The sequence below is a fragment of the Bombus pascuorum genome, chromosome 13, assembly GCF_905332965.1.
Source record: "Bombus pascuorum chromosome 13, iyBomPasc1.1, whole genome shotgun sequence".
NCBI lineage: Eukaryota > Metazoa > Arthropoda > Insecta > Hymenoptera > Apidae > Bombus > Bombus pascuorum.
Genome location: NC_083500.1, coordinates 2503678 through 2529446, shown reverse-complemented (window position 1 = coordinate 2529446; position 25769 = coordinate 2503678). Strand labels below are relative to the sequence as shown.

At 35.8% G+C, this 25769-nt stretch overlaps 2 protein-coding genes and 1 long non-coding RNA gene across 5 annotated transcripts; 1 reads left to right on the top strand and 2 right to left on the bottom strand.

The window, feature by feature from the left end:
* Window positions 1-2006: 2006 nt before the first annotated feature.
* On the bottom strand, window positions 2007-22123 carry LOC132913468 (uncharacterized). Of its 3 annotated transcripts, none has more exons than XM_060971863.1 (7): window positions 21930-22123; window positions 7144-7798; window positions 6629-6872; window positions 4625-4699; window positions 4245-4382; window positions 3602-3989; window positions 2007-3541 (listed from the first exon to the last, which is right to left on the bottom strand). In XM_060971863.1, the coding sequence occupies exons 2-6, from the start codon at window positions 7174-7176 to the stop codon at window positions 3739-3741; spliced, it is 741 nt and encodes a 246-aa protein (XP_060827846.1). In that variant the 5' UTR covers window positions 7177-7798; window positions 21930-22123; the 3' UTR covers window positions 2007-3541; window positions 3602-3738. The 3 variants fall into 3 exon arrangements, with proteins under 3 accessions (XP_060827846.1, XP_060827848.1, XP_060827849.1); XM_060971865.1 differs by lacking the exon at window positions 21930-22123 and adding an exon at window positions 21462-21896; XM_060971866.1 differs by lacking the exon at window positions 21930-22123 and adding an exon at window positions 14434-14451.
* On the top strand, window positions 3927-6926 carry LOC132913487 (uncharacterized). Its single transcript, XR_009659382.1, has 2 exons — window positions 3927-4030; window positions 5202-6926. It is a non-coding gene; the product is annotated as an uncharacterized LOC132913487 (long non-coding RNA).
* Window positions 22124-22584: 461 nt separating the features above from the next.
* LOC132913433 (uncharacterized) lies at window positions 22585-25017 on the bottom strand. The gene is made up of 2 exons (XM_060971786.1): window positions 24881-25017; window positions 22585-24819 (listed from the first exon to the last, which is right to left on the bottom strand). The coding sequence occupies exon 2, from the start codon at window positions 24775-24777 to the stop codon at window positions 23029-23031; it is 1749 nt and encodes a 582-aa protein (XP_060827769.1). The 5' UTR covers window positions 24778-24819; window positions 24881-25017; the 3' UTR covers window positions 22585-23028.
* Between the last annotated feature and the right edge of the window lie 752 nt (window positions 25018-25769).

Here is a 25769-nt window from a genome sequence, read left to right as displayed (position 1 = left end):
CATTCGGAGTTTTTATTACGCCCTCTACAATCTATAATATGGTGCCGAATGGAATTAGTCTGTTTAAACGCGCTCCGTTCATTTAAACAAAACTTTAGTTAGTGTTACTATTAGTGATTGAATTAATTTATCTGAATGTGAATCACCATTATATGAACGAGAAATCGTAAGTAGTAAGAAGAATCGCATATATGAACTTTAGTTATACGAACCACTTATCCCACAACGGTTTCAAATGAGCGAAATTCTATCGTATATCTAATTTTAATACGAAAGTTGATAAACTTAGAAACAAAGGATATGAAGACAGAGTTAAATTAAAACACTTCAGCCAATCGGTCTTGGCAGAATATCATATTGAATCCAGATCACTGGTATATGTCTTTGACAAAACTATTGTTATTGCAAAAACATCTTCATATTTTCCATGAGAACATCGCGAAGCAAATAGAAATTTAAAAATATCCGGACCATGTGATTCGATGCAACGAATACAACACCAACTGAAGTTGGCACTTTATCCTCACTTTTCGATTTTCGTTTTTTAATTCGATTGAAATTTGAATCAAATTAACGAAAACCGTCCGGTTTGAACATCCAGTTTGAACTTCCAGATTGATAGACCAATTATGGACAACCAATTGCAAATTAACAATCGTTATTATTTAATGTAGAATTACTAATTGCATCGTGATATGTGGCACGTGTGAATGTGTAATTAGTAATTACGTAACAAATAATATGAACCAATTGTCTGCGAGAGCATTTCTCGTTCTAGAACGATAATTATTGATAATTTTACCGTACTTGTGAATACCCTTTATTTCGATCGTGGAAAAGAGCAATTACATTTATTTTCATGGTCTTGTACACGTGTATAAAGTAAATGTCTTTTATCAGAACGCGTGGGCAGCTGCTTATACTGAACAAGCAAAAGGCGAAGGAACTTTCAATCAGACACTTTTGTGCAGTTCATTCTGAAATCAATGTTCGCTAATCTATATAGAACAATCGATCTGTTCTTCAAATAATACAAGAACTTTAAACGATAACGAGACTGCGTTAGTTTTGTAAATTAAAGCAAATTATGAAATCACGTTCTCGTTATTTTACATTAATTTACGTTAATTCATATTTCGTTTCTCGAGTTATACTGGTACTATGTGTATATATATATATATATATATATATATATATATATATATATACATATAACAATTAAAAAAGAACGTACAAATACATATATATGTATGTATGTATGTATGTATGTATGTATGTATGTATGTATGTATGTATGTATGTATTTGTACGTTCTTTTTTAATTATTACGATGAACAATTAATATATTTATTGTGAAGTCAGAACCAGAATTTTTATTAGCGAACTTTGATTTACATAATCTTTTTGTACGGAGGACAATAAAATTCCTAAAATTCAAACAACCACAAAGAGCAATACATCATAGATAACAATATAAGTGATATCGATGGCGCAAATTCATCTTTTATGCAGACGTAAAAAGACTCGTTCAAGTAATACTTACTCGCAAGTTCTTAAATGTGCGTATGGATTTATGCCATGAATAAGATGATGAGGAATCATCGTCGTAGAAATCGCGATTCTCAGGATCTCAGAAAGTTGCTGAAACTTCCTGTAATCAAACGCTTGAAAATGAGAATAGTGCAAAGAGCAGATATCTCGTTTCGAAAAATTTATGCTTGAAACACGAACACTTTGTACGAGTAAGTAAGTAGAAAAACAATTTACGGTTCGATAATATTTCACTTGCACCATTCCCAATTTATCGAGAGATAAAGATTGGACGTGATATTATTTACATAGAGTTAATCTTCTATAATCTTTTACATGAAGAATCATGTCTTTGAACTTTGATTAACGTGCCCTTAACGAGTGTTAAGATAAATCTTAATGTAAAAGTTGTACGATTGAATATTAAATCTCTATCGACTAGCATCGTGGTACTTAATAAATAATCATTTGAAATAGCGGAATATCTTGATATTAAGCATACTTTTGTGCAAATATTTCATTCACTTAGTCATTGTACAATTGGTGTAGCATCTCTGATGACTAGAATCGTAAATTCACCTAATAATCATCGTGACTTTGCCCAGATCCTTAAGTCTTTTACGCATCTTAATTGTTTGCTTTTGATAAAAAATAATTTAATTATTATTCCTTAATTAAATAACTAATGTTATGTAATAATAATTAAATAACTTAAGCGTAAGCTTTTTAAGTACATAAATTATTTTTTAGACGCGTAATGAAATTATGGATCTTGGCAAAAATAAGCGACACTCTTCCTTCTGTTAAACATCGAGATTTTCAAAATTATACGTATATTACATACGAATATACCGCACTTATTAGCAATTAGTCAATTGCTAATTAAACTTGTTTTAATTAGCGTAAGTAACAATAACTCCATTCTATCCAAGAACTTGTAATATTCTCGTGTATCTCGAAATAATTCCATTCCTAACTCCCCCAAAATCGCTGGTTGGTGAAGTTTCATAATTGAACGTTGTTCTCTGAGTTTAATTAATACAATAGCTTTCACTTATGGTATAAGGTTATTCCAAAATAGTTTCTAGACGTGATAGATTGCACAGAGAATATGGGTAACTACTAATTATTTCGGCATTCCTATTTCTAAATATCTATCTTCTTCTTTGGGCATAATTTCGACACCGAGTTTCACCTACAATATCGAATGTCTATTTATAGAGAAATATTGTCTTTTCAACATTGTTACATATACATATCGCAAATTACGTCGAGAAGATTCAAAATATTTTCTCGTTTACTATATCTCTAGTCTTTAAAGTTCACGAGTATATTGTTGAAGAAGGTAGAAAAATATACACTTCCGTGTAAAAAAATAAATAATTTGGTGGTTATCTCAGAATCTGATTGTTGTATATAATATCTTATTTTCGTACTCAGTTACCATTTATTCAAATACGCGTGTAATCGTCCATTGAAAGCTTTGCTTCGGGCCGAGTTTTAATATCAACGCCTTGCAAACAACTTGATTGTAGAATTTTTATTTGCGTTACATTTATTACGCTCGTTTTGGCAGATATTCGACGAGGGATATTTCAATTTCTGTTAAATGGTCCCAGTATTCTGAACTTCCATATTCCGATATGATAGAAAAATAGTATCTGTTGTCAATAAATTATTTCTATCCTGTTTACAAAATGTTCAATACATTTTTCTCTTAGAGTATTGATACAATAGCATCGATTAATCCAACCACCTGGGGGAGATGGAAAATTGAATATCGAAGTACATTTATGTTCTGTCTTTTAACAATAATGTTAACAATGTTGACGAACTGGATAGAGAAATGTATGCGAAAGTTAGTTATTTAACCATAAAGATAATCAGAATTAAAATTACCGTACAAATGCACCGATATCCAATTTCTTCTTCTTTTTGTCACAAAATGCATCCAGCACTTTATCCATTTGCTTAAAACGTTTCCTTAAGACACTTACAGCTACGAGCTTGCTATCGTTCGCTTATCGTTTCAAGCAATCTTTAAAAGATTGTCTCCACATGACTTCGTTACGCACGATATGTAGTACGTTCGCGTCTTCTACTTTCATCGAATTCACTCCATGAATCACAAATTTCCTCTCGCACAGGCGACAGTTTCCAACAACGTACGACGAATTTATCAATTATTAGGAAATAATCAAAGACGAATCAACGACCGATTATGGTCGGTTCGTCAGCCATCGCAATTTCTTCCGTCGGTGCCTTGTCCCTCTTCCGCTTCCTGGAGAACACCATAAAGGCACAACCCGCAAACAGGTTGCAGAGAAATACTATCCAGGCCAGAATCAGAGAAAAATCGTACCTCATGGTTGCACCCTTTGGAAATGTCGTGTGTACATGTTTGCTTTCGAACTCGATCGAAGACAGAAGCACTTGTATCACCACCATGTTACAAGCGGCTGTAACGAGATAAAAACGATGATTGGATCGTTAAAACATCGTAAGTTAAGGATAATAAAACACACAGCTTTGAGATCTATTATACGTAGAGCTACTAAAAATTAAACGCTAGATCGGAAGTTTACGAGATCTTCGCGTTAATAAAACGAAACATAGAGCGAGAGATAGAACAAAAAATGCAGTGATTCAATAAACCAATAATAAATTTGTATCCATGACAGTTACTAAATTAAACTAATAATTATATTAATTACCACTAATGAAATGTATTCCACCAGCCAATCGTTTGAACATATATCGTGGATTACGAAACGTGTAGATCGAGAAAGAAAAGCCCATTATCATCACGAACAAGCTGATTATCGCGAACGATGCCTGTGTCCTCGAATAATCTGCAAGTGATAGATTGAGGGTAATTCAAGTGTGGCGATGCTTTCACAAATTTCTTTTATAATTAATAGTTTCGCCTATCTTTCGGTCACGTCAAGCACATATAGGTTTCATTTATACGGTCCACAATTTTTTAAACAAATGTCTCCGTGTATTTCGAGCAAACGTATTTCTAGTGGATGATTCCTCGAAAAAGAATTTAAAAAAAGAGAGAACAGTTCGCTGGTAATTTAGTTTCACTTACTGACTACGGTGTTTAATCCTGGGTTCAACTTGAACTGCTTCTCAGTCGGGAACATGTCCTGATTCTTGCACTCCTCTGAAAGAAAAAAGATGAAAATGTTGGATATTAAATTAAATGTTAAACTACCGCTTGATTAATGTAGACTTCGGCCCGTTGTTTGCAAGCGTGATGCACGAATCAGTTTGCGTTAAATCCCTGGTTTACAGTAATCACCCTATCCATCTTCATTTCTCTCCCAGCTTCCATTTACTATTTTCTCATCCTGGTTATCTTTCTTTGCCTGGAACGCCTCGTTCGTGTCTCGCGTCATGGTGAGTTATTTTTACGCGCAGCCTTTAAACGGAACTGGAGAGACAATGAGACCGTGATCAATATTTATACCACATGATATTTAATCCTTCGATTACGCGAGCTACGGAAATGTGAATCCATCACACCTTAACGAATATGATTAGGAATTTCCGCGTAAAAACGTCGAATTAGATAAACGATTTAACGATAAAAATTCAGTGAACACGTGTCTAAAAATATGGGAAGTGCCGTTTCGTGTTAGTACAAGGATAAATTCTGAAAACAGGTTAAAGATGAAGATACGATGAGAGAAATGATCGATCCCTGGACAATTTATGATGATATTACGGTTATCTAACTCAGTTCTGGAATATGCATGATGAAGCACAGGTGTGGAACAGTGGACGTGACGTATGACAAGTCAGTGTACAGCTACAGATGCGGATTCTGACATGACCATAATTAACTACAAGGAGTGAAATTAACTGTTTCGGTTAGAGAATTACTCCTCTTTCTTTTTTAGGTCTCTAATTGCTTCGAATCTGCGACATTATGACGACAAATTCGAAGAGAGAAGAGCACAAATTCTATCGACGATATTTGGCTTAAATCGGCGTATTTTAAAAACATTACGATAATAAGAGGAGTTGCAGTAATTGTGAAAGAAAAAAGAAATCTGCACTCGTAGATTTTTATTTAAAGTTTAACAGTTTAGTGCATCAAAGTGTGAGCAAACGTATAAATTAAGTACCAAGAGAGGTTTATAATCGAGCTTGGTTTATTGAGGTATGGTAAATCTCCGGATGACATAGTGGATGAATATCCGCCTTCTTTAAGCAGAAGTGTGATAAATCAAAGTCTGTTGGGCAACGGTGCGTATTGGTTTAACGTGGTGTAAATGATGGAAACTGTAGGCAAAAGAGAGTAACTCTGATCGTTCAACGTTGAAAGAACGTATGCATGCGTATACTTTGTTGAAAATGAATTATCAATGTTGCAGAAGATTGTTTGCCTAACATAGTGTTACAACTAATGCAATTTTATTCTGCTGTTTCTATTTAAATCGTGGGAAACTAACGAGCGAAGTTTCAGAATGCATTTGTTCTTTATGTATATCGATTATCGAACCCGCCTTTTTTGAAACGACGCCATCGTCACTCGGATAGCCGACACATCGTGGCACGTTTCTTATTCCTCGTTCCACAGGTGTGGAATTCTTTGCCATTAATTTGATGAAGATGTAAAATTTCTCAGTGGACGTTTCCAACGGAGTGTATTGTCGTTTCTGTCACGAGCTCGCCCGAGTCTAAATTACGTATAGCTGGTTTAATTATTGAGAATGCATGACGAGAGTTGTTCGAGCCAACTACAAAGCGAATAACTTGGCTGTGTTGGGTTTACTTCTTTCTACCATGACTTTGATCAAAGTTAAACTTCATAAACGTAAATCAGTTACAAGGCTCCGTTTTTCCAGTAAATTCCAAGTCATTAAACTCACTTTAGGTGACCGATAAAATATGGCTATCCGATTGAACAGTAATTTCGTTTTATTAAGTTTTCCACGTTTCACAGCAGACCGAACTTTCCAATATCACGTGAAAATAATATAAAAATGAAATGGGTCGTTCTTTCAAATTTCAACGTTGTGTCCAGAAAATACGGGGACAGAAGGATAATATTCGATAACATTTTTCAAACATTCCATACACTTACTGTAGGGGATCATTTTGGTGGAGTTTTCTGGCTGTGGCATGATCCCTTCCACACAACCTCTCCAGAGACCCATATGCTTGTAGATTAATCGTCTACCTTTGCTTGGATCCCCAAGGGGTAAACCTCCTTCATCCGGTGCTTCGACTGTGAACCAGTGATCGGTTCCAATGGCAATCGACCATATGCACACTGACAGGCCAACGAGAACAGTACAACCAAGAAGAATTCGCCTCTCGAAGATTACCTATACAACAAAACGCACACGAAATATCCAGAGATTTCATTTCGGTCCCGTTTCCTTAGTTTGTAAAAATAAACACTTATAAATATATACAAATATTTAATTATAATATTTTATTTTCATTGGAAATTTTGTTACGTTCGCAGAGAAAATTTAAGGAACCGTTCTGTTAGAATCTTTTATCGCACATGCAGTGAACAGGAAATTGAAATGAAACGGTTAATTATAAAATGAGACGAGACAGAAATAAAAGCAAGAACGTATGATATTGTACCTGATTGTATAACGCTTTCATTCGACTCGCCATTTTGCTCGATCCTTTGAATACCTGGAGTTCCTATTTGGCAGACGTAACAGTCTACTTCTCCTTTGTGGTCCGACTTAATCACTTTGCTTAGTGCGCTACCATATTGCATTCGTTATATATTCAGAGCTGACGTTTCCAGATGGCACAGAAAAGTTTTGATAAAACTAATACCTAATTATGTACTTGTCAGTTTTCCGAATATCTTTAATATTTACTGAATCTGTTTTCTTACAAAGAAATTGTCGATATTTCATTAAACGTGAAATTTACAGTGACATTTGTATTAAATCTTTAGAAATTCATTTACGTAGTTGTTCTGATTGATTCGTTATTTACTTTTATAGGAATCAATGAGAAGCTTCCTGAAAGGTTTCAACTTCTTTGCTTTCCTTCTCTTTAATTCTGGAACATCTTTGTTATTTCTTTCGGGCATTCATTTCGATCATTTGTGTCACTTTTCCTAGTAATATTCCACTCAGTAGCTTCCATTTCTTTTCTTCTGTTCTGTATTTCGATGATTATAATTTTAATTCTTTAGAACTCTTCAGAAAGAAAGTTTCTTCTTACGAACACTTTGAATTCACGTAGTTTCACAATTTCGTGAAATGTTGTTTGACAAGACCTGCAAAAGTAGAGAAAAGAAAAATTCACGATAGAGAAGCTGCTTAGACAATCAACACAATGACAAAGAACATCCGAGTTCTTTGACAGTCAATTCCAATCACGTATCCATCTTTTCACAAATCACTTACAATTATTTGGCACGAATTTAAAATTTCCACGGATACTTGGCTCCCTTCGCCGCGATTAGTATACCGTTATTCTGTACACTAATATGGTTATTAACTTTGTAAACTAATCAAACATGCCTTAACATAATATGTACATTGCACATTTATCCAAACACGAAACAAACAAACACAATGGAAATTAGAAGGACGAATTTTAGATTCATTAACTTGGTAACAAATTTGTATTGCACAACGTAGCTTGTATTCATCTTCTTTATCTGATGCTTTTAAGATTACTTAACTTACGTTATATAGTAATATTTTAGTGTTGAGTTGAGCGAAGTTGAGTAGCTTGGACGCCAGTATAATTTTAAAATTCTTGGCTTTAAGTGCCTGAGAGTTTATGGCTGAGAGTTGGGCGAAGTCAGGAATAATTTGTGAACTAGTGTCATGTCTCCCATTTTAATTATTTATCCGTTGTATTGCCGCAAACTTTGATATGTGAGCCATTCATGGACCAGACTGCGTAATAATTGAATGGAACTCCTTACAATTAAATTAATGATATCAACTTTGTAATATTCTGATATACAGTGAAATAAAACGCAGTATCTCCTATGCAGACAAAGAAACTTGTGGTTTGAAAAACAACAATGCAAAAACACGAAGAAACATATATAAGTAAATTATACTACTACGTGCCTGAAATAATTTGGCAGGAGTCGGACCTTCTGCCGAAACGTATCAATTTCATTCTATTCGCCTTTACTACAAGGTTACAGCACGTCAACTCCTCGAAGCAGCCAAATTAAATAATGCACCATGCCAAGTGTAGAATTTTGTTGTCATGTTCTTAGAGAACGCGGGATTAAGAAGAATAATCTCAATGGAAAAAACGTGAAATGTGAACAATCATCCTAGACAACGTGCATAGTCACGTGTGAATTTATTTGTTTTCTCAACGAAATCCACAATTTTGTATCCTGCCTGTTCCAACAAAATAACTTCGCTAATCTAACCAATCATTTGTTAGCTCTCACGTCGCTATTATGATTGAACGTAAAGCATCCTAGCAGTTATGAATGGATGTATTAATCATAATCCAAAAATTTTTAATCATAACTTCTTCCCAATCGTAATTCGATGTGCCAGTCTAAATGTAAATAAACTAGAATAAGATTAATCGGACATGATGAATGTTCGTAGTTCCTCCGTCTGCTCTGCTTATAATTTTTCAAAATTGTTGTAAAAAGGGAGACATCGATCCTCGAGTGCAATCATTTTGCCCTTTTATACTCCATCGGCGCGGACAATGACGTTGACAATGCGAAAATTTTTTCTTGTATCGTTTTCACCGATATGAAATGGAAAATGTGAGAAGGCTATTACGAAAATAAATTTACAAACGCGTGCTTATAGATGTGAAAGGTCTAAAGCGAGATACTAGCTACTACGTCAGTGACTGACGCAGATGCTAATGATTTTGTCACGATCATTGAACCATTTTCATCCAGGAATCTTAATTCAGAGATCTAGAAATCACTGTATAGAGAAATTCCTTCGAATTCGTCAGATGGGCGAAAGATGAAAGTTATCGACGTAATGTTTGAATAATTCGATACAGAACGAAAATAGAAAAGAGGCGGTTCTCACTAGAGATCGTGAATAGAATTTACAGATTATAAAGTAGACGATTTATGGATTTCTTTTTATATTTTTCCGGTTAATCGGCCTGTATTCGTTGAGCATGAATCGTACAAAGAGAAAATAGACACGACGAACGCAGGTATAATACGGGAATTGAGAAACTAGGTATGAGTCGCATGAGTTGTTTACCAGAAACGGAACATTTTGGCAAGACAACATCGACTGGCAGGCATCGGTAAATCGAAGATTTACTCTATATCGTTTCGTAATCTTCGATGAAATCTACGCTTCAATGAGACCATTTACTAATTAAAGTTTTCCGAACAATTAATTCGTAGCACTTTTGGCACAGAGTACGCAGAGTAAACAATCCAGGATAGGAATATGTAAACACAAACAAAGTACGTATTGCGTTACTGGCATGTGGAGACTGTTTCTCCTGCAGAGTGTTGGCCCGCATCGTACAAGAATAAGTAAATACTGGTAATATCCATTCTAGGAATTTTTGGTAATGAATGTTATTATTAAAGATATAGAAATGTAAATATTGATTCTACGAAGCAACATATTATTAATAGCGATTGATATCTGTAGGAAAATTGGTTTACATCTGTTATCCGGACTTCTTCCAATTATTATACACGCGGTATAGAATCCCTTTGCTGTTAATTAAAATTTTAATTATGTTTGTTCCACACTCTGACTCGTCCGATACAAAATACATCCATTTTGCTGAAATTGGTCGTATTTCAATAAAAGGCGGTTTAACGCAAACCCCTTTCTGCGCGCAAAGAGGCAAAACTTTAATCGATGTCAAGAATACACGGGTAGGTTTCATATACGAAATTAATGGTAAGGTAAAATGGAACAAAAATGTTTCTTTTTATAGAAATCATAAATTAAATGTTACCCAACTACTAGCAAAATTCTACTTGTATGCTGAAAGCAATATTTCAACAACAGTGTTTAGAAAACTGATACTTTGTTGTAAATAATATTAAGATTAAATTTGTACAAGATCATAGAGAAAAAGGCTACTGAGAAATCCATTTAAGAAAAGATAATAAACGCGCAAATATATTTTAGTAATGAATTATTATTCTCGATGAATGCTACAACTGTCATATCGTGTTTCAGTTTTAATATCAAGCGATCAAACGATCAAAATATCACGCGAAAGAAACTACCACTGGCAATCGAGCGATCGCCAAAAGTATCTTAAAGCCTACGATTTGTCGATGGATGTGTTTATCATAGCACACATGCAGACACGAATTTATGAGACTCGCAAATCGTGAAAAACGATCTTCGTGATCTATCTGTAGACATAAATTATCATGTACAGTCACGTAACACAAAGTAATCATATCGATATACCAATATTCCCTGTTGTTTAAAAATGTTGTAGGAAGTTCTTCCTAAAACCTCTCTTACAAAATGAACCAAGCGGAGGAGAGAAAAAACAAGCTGTTTTGCTGATTTTGTATCGTATAGCGGGTTTAACTTGTGACATATGAAACTACAGAACCGCATATTTTTTTCTTTTTCATCTTTGATCAGAGAATAAACTTTGCAGAATTATTTCAGATCTTTTTAAAACCTAGAACACGTTTGTATCCTATGTTTCCCAGAAATTGAATATTTTTTTTTTTTTAAGAGGAGCTATTTGACGTAATTTTATTTCCCGGGCAAAGTATTCCAATAACATCAAAACATTCCTTTGTGCTTTCAGGGTGGGTGTTTCATAAAAATGATAAATAATTTTATTAATAATGCCATTGCGGCAGATCGTACAGGTATATATAGGTATAATAAGGCAGGGTCATAGGAGGTTCCATCGAGCTGAGGAATTACCGGCATTTGGCCTAGTTTTTACGAAACACGTTCCCTTTTTCACTTTCATAGCGCATTAATGAACTTGGTTTTTTGCTTCCGCGTGAAAAAAATTCCGTTGCGCGAACGTTGCTAATAATTTGATTTTCCCGCACAATTTTAGAACGAATTAACCTTATTTCCATTGGACAGCGTTGCTTTCACTCGTGAAACGAGAAGCTGTGTTTTCGGTACAAAATTAGAATCTCTGCTCCGTTCATTAATTTTTCAAGGAAGGAAAAGATTGTAGCTTGACTGACATTCGCTAGAAGAAGCTACCAGGAAATTAAAGTTATAATTTTCGCGACATTCTCAAAGAATTATATTTCGATGCTGTTCATAAATTTATTCGAATATACGATGAACGTTAATTATAATGTTGGAGGCGTGTAACGAAGCGTAAGCTATCAGGATTTCGAGCGAAGTTCTTTTTTAACTTCCGGATTCTATGGAACGCGCGGTGGTCTCAAACTTCTGGTCGGTAATTTATCCAGTATTAACAAGAAATTAATTAGTGAAATAATTAGACTTGGCATTATTCGTCAAAATTTGTCGCCAACAATTTCTAACATGTATAAATAGCACGATTACATAATTTTCCTAGTGCATATTCCAAGGCATCTAATGAAATATTATGAATATTTCTGGAAATGAAAAGATAAACACACACGTAAAAGTATAATCATATTTACAAGTCCATTGGATAACGACGAAGAGGATTGACATTTAATTTTCATACCAGATTCGAACTAAAGTAATAGTGATTTAAACTCTTGTTATTAGAATTGAGAATAGGGTAATGGCATTATTTACTTATGGATCTTATACACTTATATATTACATACATGCTCCATTTCGTTATGCACTTTGTCCTAGTTTAGTGACGATAAGCACTACTACTTAACTTTCAAGTTGATCGTACAATTTTTAGTTGTGAAACAAGTGCAAATCTTTGAACTGTTGGCGCGGTGTACTATTAAATCACACAATTTAAGTAGGTTTCAGTGGCAATTTGTTCAAATAACTTCGTTGACTTGTTCTGTAATATTACAATGATGCGAATTTTGCTAACATGCTCTGTATGTGTTTCATCATTTGGTCCTCTCACAACATTGCTGACCCTTTTACATCACCAGAGAAAATGTGTCACAGATTGAATTTTACCCTAACTCCTTGAATGAACGTTCAAAGTTTGGCACGAATTACGGTAAAACTCTATTTTTTCAAGTCCATGGAATTGATTCCCAATAGAAATTTATCGATCTCTACAATATCTATATTTTTTGGTACAAATGATAGAAATTCGTACTTTTGATAATCGAATTCATTCAATTGAACGATAATCAAAATTTCGGTCAAGTAAATCAGATATCTCGTCCAAAGCGTCCAGTAGGCTATGTTACGAATCCATCATACCAAATATAGAGACGACGCTGGAAAAAAATCCAAACTAAAAACTACAAACTAAAGTTGGCATAAATTCATAATCGTGAAATTTACGAACGATGTCGCTGTCCGAGTGAAAATGTTTCTTGCGCAGAGGCAAACGGTACGAAATTAAAAAACGATCGGTGCCGACAGAGTCCAACCTAAGATTACAGAGTGCACGTGGCTGAACCATTTCATCTCAAAGTGTTAACGATACATAAAAGTCAAGCGTTCGATGTTATCGATGTTCATCGTTTTTCATTGCGACGATGACGTCAATGCACTCGCTATTGTTTTATTCGTTTACAAGCGCAGAACCGCAGAGCACGACGCTGCACACCGGTTTATTTAACCGCAGCTGCAGCTGCGCATACTGCGCATGGAGTTATAAATGCTGACAAAGCGAACCGTGCAACGATCTGTCAGACTGTAGACACGACACCCACAGTGGCTATTTTTGAATATCGCCGCCTTTTTTCCTTCCTACGCCGTTCTTTTCTAACATTTATCCGCCTTTTAATGGACCGAAATATATGGATCACCTGTTCACTCGCTGGAACGGACCAAACACTCTCCAAATCGACGTAGAACTTCTTAACACTACAATTACCAGACTCATTAAAATGACTAATTCGCAATCTTTCATAGATTTTTTGAAAATTTGAACGTTTCTTTTTTTTTATTAAGTACACTGCCATAAATTTCTACAAGTTCAAAAAGAAATTCGATTGCTCCGAGTCTGTTATCTAATCTACAGCAAAGTACCTTAAAAGTGAGTGATAAAACTGTTACGAACAGTCTTTACAACTGTCTGATTTTTTATCTCGACCTGTCGAGTTTCTTTCTTCAACTTTTTCTGCTTCATTGGTACATAAAACATAGATCTACGTAAACATATGTAAATCTGTTTTCCATCGGTACGTACGCAAGTTTCCAAGGAAATATTCGAAAAATAAAAGGAGGAAATCTATTTCTTTAAGCCTGTACCTTGAACAACGAGAATAATAAAATTTGCACAACAATGACTATAAGAATCGACGTAAAAAATATTTGGCCCGCATTCAGAGTCTATTGTTACGGTTGTGAAATCTTTCTCAAATGAGCTTCTTAATGTCGTGCTGTAAGGATGACTTTTACAATCACGTTGTTCGCCAGATTGTTAAAAACGAACAATTTTACGACTCCGTTACATTGAAGAAAGGGGAATACTTTTCAATAAGTTATAGAAGGGAGAAATAAGGAAGCGAAACGGTCGATTATTCCGCCGTTTGAAAGCAGCAATTTCTTTTTCATCTTCGTTTCAAAAGTGGAAAACTAAAAAGATAAAAGGAAGTTACCGAACAGGACAGCTTTTGCCAAAGGAGCGAAATAAAAATGATGAAACGAATGCCATTGAGACAACGACGTTCCGAACGAAATGTTCGTCGATTTATCGTCATCGTAGCGTTCTCGTCTCCTTTTCTTCCTCTTTCCTTCCCTTCTCTCTCTCTCTCTCTCTCTCTCTCTCTCTCTCTCTCCGTCTCATCCACTACGTCGATGATTGATCGTCGTGGATAGCAGAGGAGTTTATGGGACTTACCGTCGAATATAACGGCGAAACACGAAGTTACAGCGTTCCTAAATTTCCGTCGATGCTATTCTCGCCCTGAACCGTCGAAGACAAGCGGAAATACACGGACGTCTGCTTAGAATAGAATCAGAGCCAAAGATCTGAGGGGTTTGTTTGCTCATGAGCAAATTCAAATCAACGAACACGATGACTACCTGACAGGAACGTCATTGTTGCTCTCTAAATGCACCATACTTATCGATCGATCTAAGCGTCCGCGTCATTTATTATTGGCCTACATTCTCGATTCATTGTAATAGAAAACTCAACACCCGCCAGACTAGTCAGCAATCGTTCGTGCTTCAACGCGGTTTCAAGCGGATCAACCGATAGAAGAGCAACACAAAGATAACAGAAACGAAAGATACCGAGAGTCTTATTCAGCTTTTGGAAAGTGCGAAGTCTTGTAAATATAATTATATTTGAAAATGTATAATTTCGGTATTAATAACGGCAATGGTTTAATATCAATGATAACAAATTTATCATTCTTTGGTATTCTTTTGAATCTTTCAATGTTGATAAATTAATCGAAGAATGCGCAAGAACTATGATATTTTATTCTCAAGAAATAAAGTAAATGAAAATGGTAAACGTGTAAGGAAATTGCAGAGAGATTTTTCAGTGAAGTTGGTTTCGAAACTTCGGCAAAAATATTGATACACGCATTTATATGCATATAAGCAACAGAATTTTTCTCCAAGTTCTGAGAATTTTTCAAAGCACGGGAAATACAATTTCGTTCTGGTATATCGGTTTATACAAGGTAGTTGATCTGACAGGAAAGTTGCTTTCCACGTTATGAAATCATTTTAGTCAACTTCATACACTTCGAAGGAAAATAAATACGGGAATAACATACAAGCTAAGAAGCACGATTGTTGACGAGAAGTAAAATTAGCAGGAAGAATAATAATCTTACGTCGAAGGCGTCACAGCGAACTTCAAAACTTTCTACGTTATAATTATAAATCGAAGTTTCGTAATTATTCTCGTCGTGCTCGTTCAATATTTACTCCTTTCGGAAATTTAGAGATTTTATCAGTAATTACGTTGATGTCTAGTCGTTGGAAATTTTAGCGAATCAACGATAATACTCAATTGCGTATTTACACATGTCAGCAATCTGCCAACTCCCTTGATGGAATCCCTCGCGGATCGCTAAATGCGTTTAACACTAATTACTAACGCATCGCGTGCTGAGCGAGACACGGTGTTGGAAACACGTCGGAAATTACCAAATATATTAATTACAGTTTCCCGAAACACTAAACATATTAGGTAGTTCGGATTAATTAACCGAAACCGACAGAAGCTTTCGATTAATTTCACAGATAAACAACGATACCGTCTAGGGTATGAGATCTAAAAACTCCGACCGAGCGTTTGAAATAAAACTCCTGAAACGAATCGATCAATTTGCGCCTGACAGGTATCTCTCACATATCTGACAAATCGATCCACGTAACTCCCTGGTAAATTGAGAAGACAGGGTAACGTTAATAGGCGATTGACACCGAGTAGAACGTCGACACGTGTCAGTGCAGATCGCGTGCGTATACTCAGCCCAACCCGACGCGACGCGACGAACGAGCCTCGAACTCGGAACGATCGGCCAGCCAGTCTTCGCCAGAAATAGGTCCCTGGCAGTAGTTATATTTTTAAATAATTTCTCGACGACCTACGACAATTGCGTGGCACGCAGCACGTTTTTGTTGATTAAACTCGCGGCTCTTATCACTAGCGATCTTTCTTTAAGTAACACCGACGATAAAATAATTTCGTTATTATTCATAATATGTATACGATAGACTTAGGAAATATTTTAGCCAACATTTCATCCTTCTGTGGCTTCTTAATAACACGTTCGCACTTCGTAGCTTCGGAGAAATGGAAATTTTTATACGGCCAACCGAAATTAAACTGAACTGGAAAAGGAACAAAGTTACTTTTCATGACGGGCTTTTGTCGCTTTATTCTGTCTCGTTTCTACGAAATAACAACTTTTTTCGAATAATATATTTCTCAACGATGGAATCCGATTGCTACGAAATAAATCCCACGCGTAGAATTTCAAAGCTTTTAAAATTTCCATACAGCTTTGAATCATTTGAAACACGGACGAAATACAAACATACTCCGGTTGTCTAAAGTCTAAATTTTCTCATTTCGACGCGCAAACTGTTGCAATCGTATATTATCTATGAGGAAGAAAAACGGTCACATGTCGGTCGATAAATACGAACGGAAAGAATCCACAGTTCAAAGCCAATTCACTTCATCTATGTATCACGACAGTTCCAGCTTCCTCTGTTGCTATTTTTCGTATCTTTCGTCCATTCGGTTCATTGTATCGAATTAATTTGTAATTCTAGTAACATTGACCAGACTCCTTACAATCTGTTCTCTCCTTTTGTTTTTCAAACTGCTGTGTTTTAAAGGCTGATGTATGCAGTTCGTCTGTTTTGGTTGGACGGTATAAATACAATGGTCAAAAGCTGGGGAGCTATCTTCGAGTAAACACAGACGTTTCCCGACTTCGTTGGTTGGCACGAGAATACGTGAGAAAATTCAGAGTAGCGGTACCTTGAGATGACCGTAAGGATTTACAGCGTGATTAGGGTAAGAAACGAGTATTTCCGTCAAAGGAAAGGCTGAATCTTTTTTATTCAAATGGCAATGTAACGAAGATAAGAGGAGTTTTCCCGAGGATAAGAACACGCTCGGGAATTTTCTTAATGGCTGTTTGCTAACTATGCGGAACCACAATCGTGTCGAATAGAAAAATTGCTGGTGGTAATATATTTTATATGTTCCGCCTTTCGAGGAGAGATAGTATTTAAAATCGTCAACTACGCTAATAAATGAACGTATGAATAGGATAATGGGATGACAGAGATAAAGTTAATAGAAAGAACGATAATTCCATTAACGCGAACGATATTATCAAGCAGAGATTAAACATGCAGAAGGATTGTTAACGGTGATCTTAATACGCTCTTTTGCTACTTCGTCATTTAGACCTCCTTCTGTCTCGCGCTTTAATGTGCTTATGTAACAGCTCCATAATATAGGACAGAAAAGAAAAAAATGTTGGTCACGTAGCATTATGATTAGCTTGGGATATTTTTAAAAAATTTAGCAGACCAGTAGCACATGGAAGCGTGGTATTTTTCACGGATATGAAAATGATAGATAGGCATACTATCTTTGTCAAGCTTTGCTAACTCGGTTAAATAACTAATCTGAAATTTCTACACGGCGTTATACCGTAACATATCTTCCGATAAAATTAATAAATCAGTATAATTTGGCAAGTATATCAGAGATGCTAGCTGACAGTAGCGAAATATCAGTACAGGAAGAAACACGAGATAAATTCAGCGGGATTTGCAAACATCGTAAGACGTGTACGCATTCATCCGATCTTTAAGAATGAAAACAGCTTGGAATTTTTACATCGCAGTTAATAATTCGAGAAACGATAACAAATTACATCATTATTGACCGAGAGCGGTTTCTCCGATTACGAAACCTTTTCACCGAAATATCAATATTAATTTTATGGAAATAAGATCATCGATCTTTACTTTCGAGGATGTTGACAATGTCTCTTTACAATGTCTGTTGACAATGTGATTTACAATAACTGTAAATAAATTACTAATAACGTGCATAAAGATCAAACGGGTAAAATACGTGAAAATTTTGGGCATGTACGGGCGCGTTAAAAGGAACCATCTGCCAAAATTCGCTATGAACCGATGAGAAAAATATTCCTAAACAAATAATTCATAAAGATAATCACATTATCGTTTGATAATGTTTAATAATGGTTCTGATCTAAAATCGGACTAGAGGCTCTGCTACCAAACCAAATAAAGCGTTACGCCTCGTCGCCGAATATTGCAAGCGCAGAAGAAATAATTTATGCTGTTGAAGCGCAGCCAATTTTCACAGGACTCTCTGTGCACTCATAATTCGTTAACTTGACTATAACAAATACGATACACTCTTTTGAACGAAATTGATAAGCATATCCCACTCACTCATATTATCACTCATTATTAATCAAAACCGGAGAAAAATTTCAAAGCATTTTTCTAATTCCAACTATGCTGAATCTTCCACTACTTTTGTTATGGATTCAAAATTTATGTTACATCTATCGATAGTGATTTCTCTATTTTATTTATATTTCGCCACTTTTGTTGACTGCTTGTTCAAAAGATATTCGAAGTAACGTAACGAAAAAATAAAACCTTTACGAGTCCTTCGGATGGTGGATAAGCAACGAAGCTCATTTGTGCTTTCAACCGTGACAACTAAACTGCGAATATTTCCACATAGAACGTCTAGTAACTGTAACTGATTTATCGCGTTTGGTCAGTTTTCATCTTCGCGTGTGAACATAAACCGTCGAACAAAAGACATTCGGTGACCCGTAACAAATCCTTGCTATAAGCAGTAAAAACCACCTTACTATCGTTGCCTGCAAAAGAATCTTACGCATCTCGCGACAGACGTAAAGATTTGTATAGATTTGTAAAGGTTGTAAAGATTTTTATATGACACAGCGAAGAAATAAATCTTTGTGCTTCAGGGAAAACGACGGAAAGTAAGGAGGGTAACAAAAACGTTAATGACATTCTGCGTTGTAAAAGTAAAATGGAATTTTAGAGCGTGAAAAATAGTAGCCTGAATGTTGTTATTGTGAATGGCACCAACTGTAGGGCACGATTACTGTTTAAAACTGATTATAACTTCTGCCGTCTTCTTGAACTGTCTGAACAACGAAGGACAAAGAGTAAAGAGAATACGTTTAATGCTATACATATCTACGTATAATTACGATCGAAGCGATACATTGAAAATAATATAAATCGATTAAATGTAAAAGAAAAATAAGTAAAAAATGTGATATCTTCTACATTTAAAAAGTTTTACGATCCTTTTGTAAGGAAATTTGATCTTTGATCTAGAAATGTAAATTATTTTAGATTTCAATAACACACGTGTCCGGAAAAGAAATTAAATTGACACCTGACATATAAAATTACTGTTCCTCTAACACGTTATGATTTTAAACGCGGTAAAAGCTTCTGCTGTTGGCCGTGATCAAAGGAAAATCAAGAGAAATGCAATATCGAATAACGCAATCGCTTCATACTAATTGCCATTAGCCTGCTGATTGGTAAGCAAAGTTACGAGCAATTTCCACCTAGTATTAGGACGCGAAAATCAGCATTTCCTTCATTAATCCTCAAATCCTCGACGAGGATGCCGTTATAAAGATTTCGTTGCGCCAGAGCAGAAGTTAATTAGGGTGGCGTATAGGATGAAAAGTTCAAGGTGCATCACAAAGCTTGTTGTCAAGAAAGTCATCGGCGTTGATATTACACGTTTCAATGGCACTTTATTTGTTCGAGAAATTCATACGAGTCCTGGTCGAGTAAACAAAAGCGTGTCAATGCCGTACCACAATGATTATTATCGATCTCAACCACTGTGAGAAGAATTTATGTGTTTTACATATACCGTGATTATTATCGTATTACTTTTTAATGGATCGACCGCGGAAATAGAATCTATGTTTGGTATTTACAAAAGTGGAAAGAAACGTGATATTCAACTACCTTAACGTATCGCGATGTACATCTGAATTTATTTATAAATTATACACATAGAAACAAGTACGATTTTTCTTTTTTTTAAATTACAGCAAACTGTTCCATAGATTTTAAGTAAAGTAAATAATTTGTAGAATGCAAATAAAAACGAGATACAGCGACTCTCCGAAGCTAAATTTCTAGTTTTGATTTCAACAGCTCGAAGGAAAAGTTCCTGCTATTGTGGTTCGGTGTATGGATCGAAGTAGGGGTTCGCAAGATGCATAAAGGGAATTTAGCCAGAGGGTGGAAGCCAAGGGCAGTCGAATATCGAACCCATACTCCACAGCTACGTTAGGGTGAAAATTCCAAACTCAACCCGCAGTCAATTTGCAAGTTACGAAAGCTAGTCGTAGCATGCGAAACTGCCGTTTATCACGTGATAAGAGGTAAAAAGTTTCGTGGAAAGATTTCCATGTACGAGCGTGATTATCGAAACTCGAATGATTGGAATATCGTTGTTTGCGATATCGAGAGAATATTTTGCATTCTAAGTACATATAAACTTCTTTATGTATATCCAATGTTCAAATCGATTCTCTCCCTGGTCGTGAATTATTTAAAGGCGTAGCTGAACAATAACAACATAAACAGAAACAATGTATCCGCAATATTTCGTCGAATTTTAAGAATCGCAGTGTGAAACCAAGTTGTAAATAGAATGAGATGGCATCCACCTCGCAAAGATCAACGACGTTAATTCTCGCAAACAAAATATGTACTCTGGAATAATAAAATGCGCGCGACAAAAAGGCAACATTTTAAGTATTCGACATTGGCAGAATAATTTTAGGAAGTACCAAAACACTTATTTCGTGACGGCCAACAAAATTTTAATGAAATTTTTCCAAGGCAGACTTTTATTTTTTCATTATGACAGTACTTTTTGACGTAAAAGGCTTCTAGTCCAGAAGATACTATTTTATAAGATCTGCTGAGTTACTGATGGTATAAAATTTTTCTTAAACTCAAACCTTCTTTCGTTACTTTAAATTAGTTTAAACATAGCATTATATAATTGAAAGAAAACAATATTCCATAATTCTTTTCACGTTTGATGACAAGCAAAGAACAGAAGGAACGTTTTCAGAAATTATCTCGAAGCTGTATTATATTAATGGACTGCGGTTGTTTATGCATTTCAGAGAAATTTAAACTGTATAAAAATATACAGAATATACATGATATAGAGAAGCGTATAAAATATTCAAAATAAAATACTCGTTACAACATTAGCATAATAATTATAAAATTATGAATATGCATAAACATCTATAATCCACGTATGAGAACGTGTAAAAATGTTTTATAAAAACAATATATAATTACCACTATAAAAACAGTAGCATAGATGGTTTAAAATTGCATACTGCATGGTTTAAAACGGAATAAGTATTGTATACTGTAGCAGCGGTGCTGGTGTTACTTTTCCGTTGAAATCGTGTTCCAACAAATCTCCTCTCCATGCACGTTTCCGATTAAACAAACCTCGTAACACAAACGATCGACACGTGAACCGACATGAAATTTCGCGGCGGCCACACGTTTAGCCACGGATCGGTGTCCGCGAGGTGGGCAACATCAAAAATAAAGTCAAAGCGGCCGCGTCGTAGTCGTCGTGGTGTAAAAAGCGGAGATTACGAGGCGCGGAGAGCGAAGAAACCAAGATTCATGCGGCATGGCGTAAGAGAAACAATAAGCGTGGAAGGAAAGCGTGGGTGACTGTTCAACGAGGCACCTCGTCAACACGTGTCCATGTACCACGATTCGGACTTCCAGCTCTACTGCCGACTTTACCTCGATCTTTCTTGCGTCTGGCGATGTGTTTCGATGCCCAAGACGTCGCAGAATTCCTTCCACTGGCGAGTTATCCGGTTTCGTCTCGTGGAACTCGAACGAGTTCGAAATAAACCGCGAGGGTAAACGTACCACCTACACACGTTGCCGGTTGGCCCGACACTGCTCGTACACCGACTACTTGCTGCGTGGCTTCGCAGCGGTGAGCGGAACTCCCAGTGGGGGTAGCGACAGGAAATGGAACGTGGGGAAACTGACGAACCAAGGGCTAGAAGGGAAAATATGCGACGGAGAGACTCTAGGAAAAGAGAGTGCGATATCCAACCCTCCGTTTGTATAGCGTTCACGGCCGACTGCATTTTCAGATGCATTTATTTGGTTTTCATGGAACTGCAGAATTTATCGTACGTCTAAAATTGCGACCCTTCTCTCTCTCTTTCTCTCTCCCTCTCTGTCTGCTTCTCTTAAGTACGTGCGTTTTAAGCCTTGAAAGATCGAAAAGTGCGAAAAACTCGTACAAACGCTTCGTCGTCAGGTTTATCGACGGCGAAATCATAATTGTTCTTTATTTCATATGAGAGAACGTGTTACATAGAATATTGTTGGTTATTAATAGTACCTAAATGGTTATGGATATTGATTTTGAACGTTTAGCTATTTTATACGTAGAGACGTGACTTTATTAGGTGAATATTTGTCGCGTTCGTTACAAGATATATTTTTTGAAATGCTTTTAGTGATAAGATTATCGATATTCGTTACTTAAATCGTTAGGATTATTCAGTTTCATAGACGAAACTTACAGCAACGCAACGCGGTCAAACATGCTGAAAATAAGTTGGCATTTCAAGACACAGTTTGAAGTACAGGATCATTAAGTTGATCCTAATATTAGATTGTTTAAATATTACTAAGCAAAGATTTGTGTTCAACAAGTGCTCAACGTGAGTTAATAAGGATAAACAGTTCGAGAAAACTAACGAGCTTAATGGAAAAATTCGGCCATTCTTTTCCAAGAAAAATTCTTGTATTTCTAGTCACGTGAATTCCAAACCACTATTTATATTTCAACTACGCACAGTCTCGAATACGTGTAACTTCACGTTCTTTTCAAAAATCTTTTTGTCTCCTTGTCATAGCGGAGATAGTGTATTATAATTTCACCAAAAAATGCTAAAAGCGACATTAAAAATCCACTACATATGATGTAAGCCAGATTCCACGCGAGAGGCGATGTGTACGAACTCTTAACTTCCATGGTGTGAGTCTTTCTTGGCCGAAATTTACCGATGTAATCGTTTAACCATTTCATACGAATACCTGCTGCATCTAAATGTACTATGATCTTTACAAATTGGTCTCTATACGGCGAATGTTTTTTCAAAAAGTACGCACTCGGTGGTCTCGCGTAACACAATTTTTCGCAGGTTTTCAGGACCCTTTTACCTTCGCGCGCATGCGAATATATTATCATGTCTGTAGTTCTCGTCTCTAGGAAGCAAGTAATATTGTTGTGTTGTTCCAAATAATTCACGCAATTCTCTGTAGTATCCATCTGGATAGCTTTTCTCTTTAACCGAGAAAAAGATTTGTCTTCGTTGAGGAAAGTTACGTTGAAGAGACCAGTCAAAATAACGGGAGTCAATCCAGTGTCGTCCAACTCCTTATAACTGTTATAATCTATGATGGTGTCCACTTCCATACTTATGTTGGTCAGATCAATGAACAGATTCGCCGAATACATCGACGAAGCGAGTACAATGAGAAAAAATATAACCCTTTCTGTCGCCTTCTTTGGCCTCGATGAGATGGTGGCAGCTATCAACAGACCGAAGATTTTCAATGGTTCCCATAGGTCCGATTGAAATTTCAATACGACCGATAATCCCCAGAATATAAGGAGAACACAAAAATTTGTGGCGATTCCGATTAAACAGCGTATTTCGACATGATTAGATTTGTATTTAACCGGCACTACTGGACACCAACTCTCGAAGCCATAAGGTAAAGTGAAATCACATTTTACAGCATTAGCGTCCGCGAAAAGCGACAACGTCGGAATAATCATATCGATTTTTTCATCGACTATATCAGCGAACACGTCTTTACTGGGATATACTGCGATAGTGAAGTTCATAATCCGAGCAAGTGTTCTTATAACTTTTACGTCCGGGCCTCTATACATTATAGGGTATCCCTGTGAATTTTTCGTATACCATAAGTAGCCTGCACGTTTCAGCATGCCTATTCTTATCAGGTAACCATGAAGATTGTCCACTTTATTGGGAAACAATTCTATACCCGAAACATAAGGCCGTTGATCGTAGACGTTCGTAAATGGGTTATACTGATGAACTTTCGTAGCGATTGTGTGTCTATTTAATTTTGACAATTCTAAAATCGCTATGTCGATCAAATGATTGTGCCACGTTTGCTTCAGAAGTGGTTCAAAGTTGCAATCTTCTTCCTCCATCATAGTTATCAACAGAATTTTTGGTCGATTCTTGGACACGATCGCGCGTGTGATATTTTCCGTTTGTTCGAAATTCGGTGAAGTTTTTCCGACGTAAATGTATAAAATCAGCGTTGCTTGAGATACCTGAGAGGATGGCAGTCCCAAAGGATCTGAGTCGTTCACCAAAATGTAACTCGTTGGTGTAGTTTGAGCCACAATTTTATAGATCTCGTTGATTATTCCGAAATTGTTTCCGTAAGGATTTTGAACGACGAGTTGCACATCCGAAAATTTGATTCTTCGAAGAACATCTATGATAGTTTGTTCGACGCTTGACAAATAATTTAAATAATTTATCTGTTGAAGCATTAATAGATATACTGGTAGCATCATAGTGATTTTCACAACGTTCCATGAATTAAGACAAAGGAAGTCCTAAAAAGATATAATTATCAAAGTTGATGTTGCTAGAGAAATAAAAATGTCGTATACTTACAATTTGTCAATGGTAAGAAGGCCACGTCTTGGAACGACGTCACTCGCAGAATGAAAGTTCTTAGATATAATCTTTTATTTGTCATTTAACGATTCTTTAATTCTCATAGATCAAGTACGCAGAGGTAAGACATCTACAAAGCTACAAACGCAGAAGAGGAGTTGCAATTGACTGAAAGAAACACCTTTATACCTCTTAACCGTTCGCGCAAAATTTCATTTATCTTAAGTGCAGCAATAGCGTACATAAACGTTCGTACTATATATAAAACAAGTTCGTATCGTTAATGGCACGATACTTATCAAATGCTTTTATGCGCTATTACAAATATGTCGTTGTCAATTTGATTAATTCATACAAATGGAGAAAAGTATTTTAGTATTAATTTCATTAGTACTCCATGCAATGTTCATTTGCACCGTTCCTTGTATGTTTAATTAAACAACAATTTCAGCTTAACTTTTCGATGCATTATGAATGCATTAAATCCATAATATTAATGGAAAGAAGGAAGTAAATCTTTTTCGTTTAAATGATATTTACTGATTAAGTGAGAATTATTTTAATAAGATAGGATTTTTTCATTAGCGAATTTCATTCGCAGATAATAGACCGGTGACGTACTTAATTAACTCTTACAATATCTTCCATTTATTGGTAATTTGCCCGCCTATTGCAAATTTTATTGACCATAGCCTAGAAACGTATAAATTATCCTTGACGGTGCGTTATTTCCCGCACTTATGATATATTCACTACAATTGTACTCTTTCAAACAGCTCAATGGCGGCGACAAATTGTACTAATTAACAACCCTCGGTTTGGCATTTTATACTATGAAGGTGTTTGCTAATAATTATGGAAAATTAATCGAAGGTCATGAGCGAAG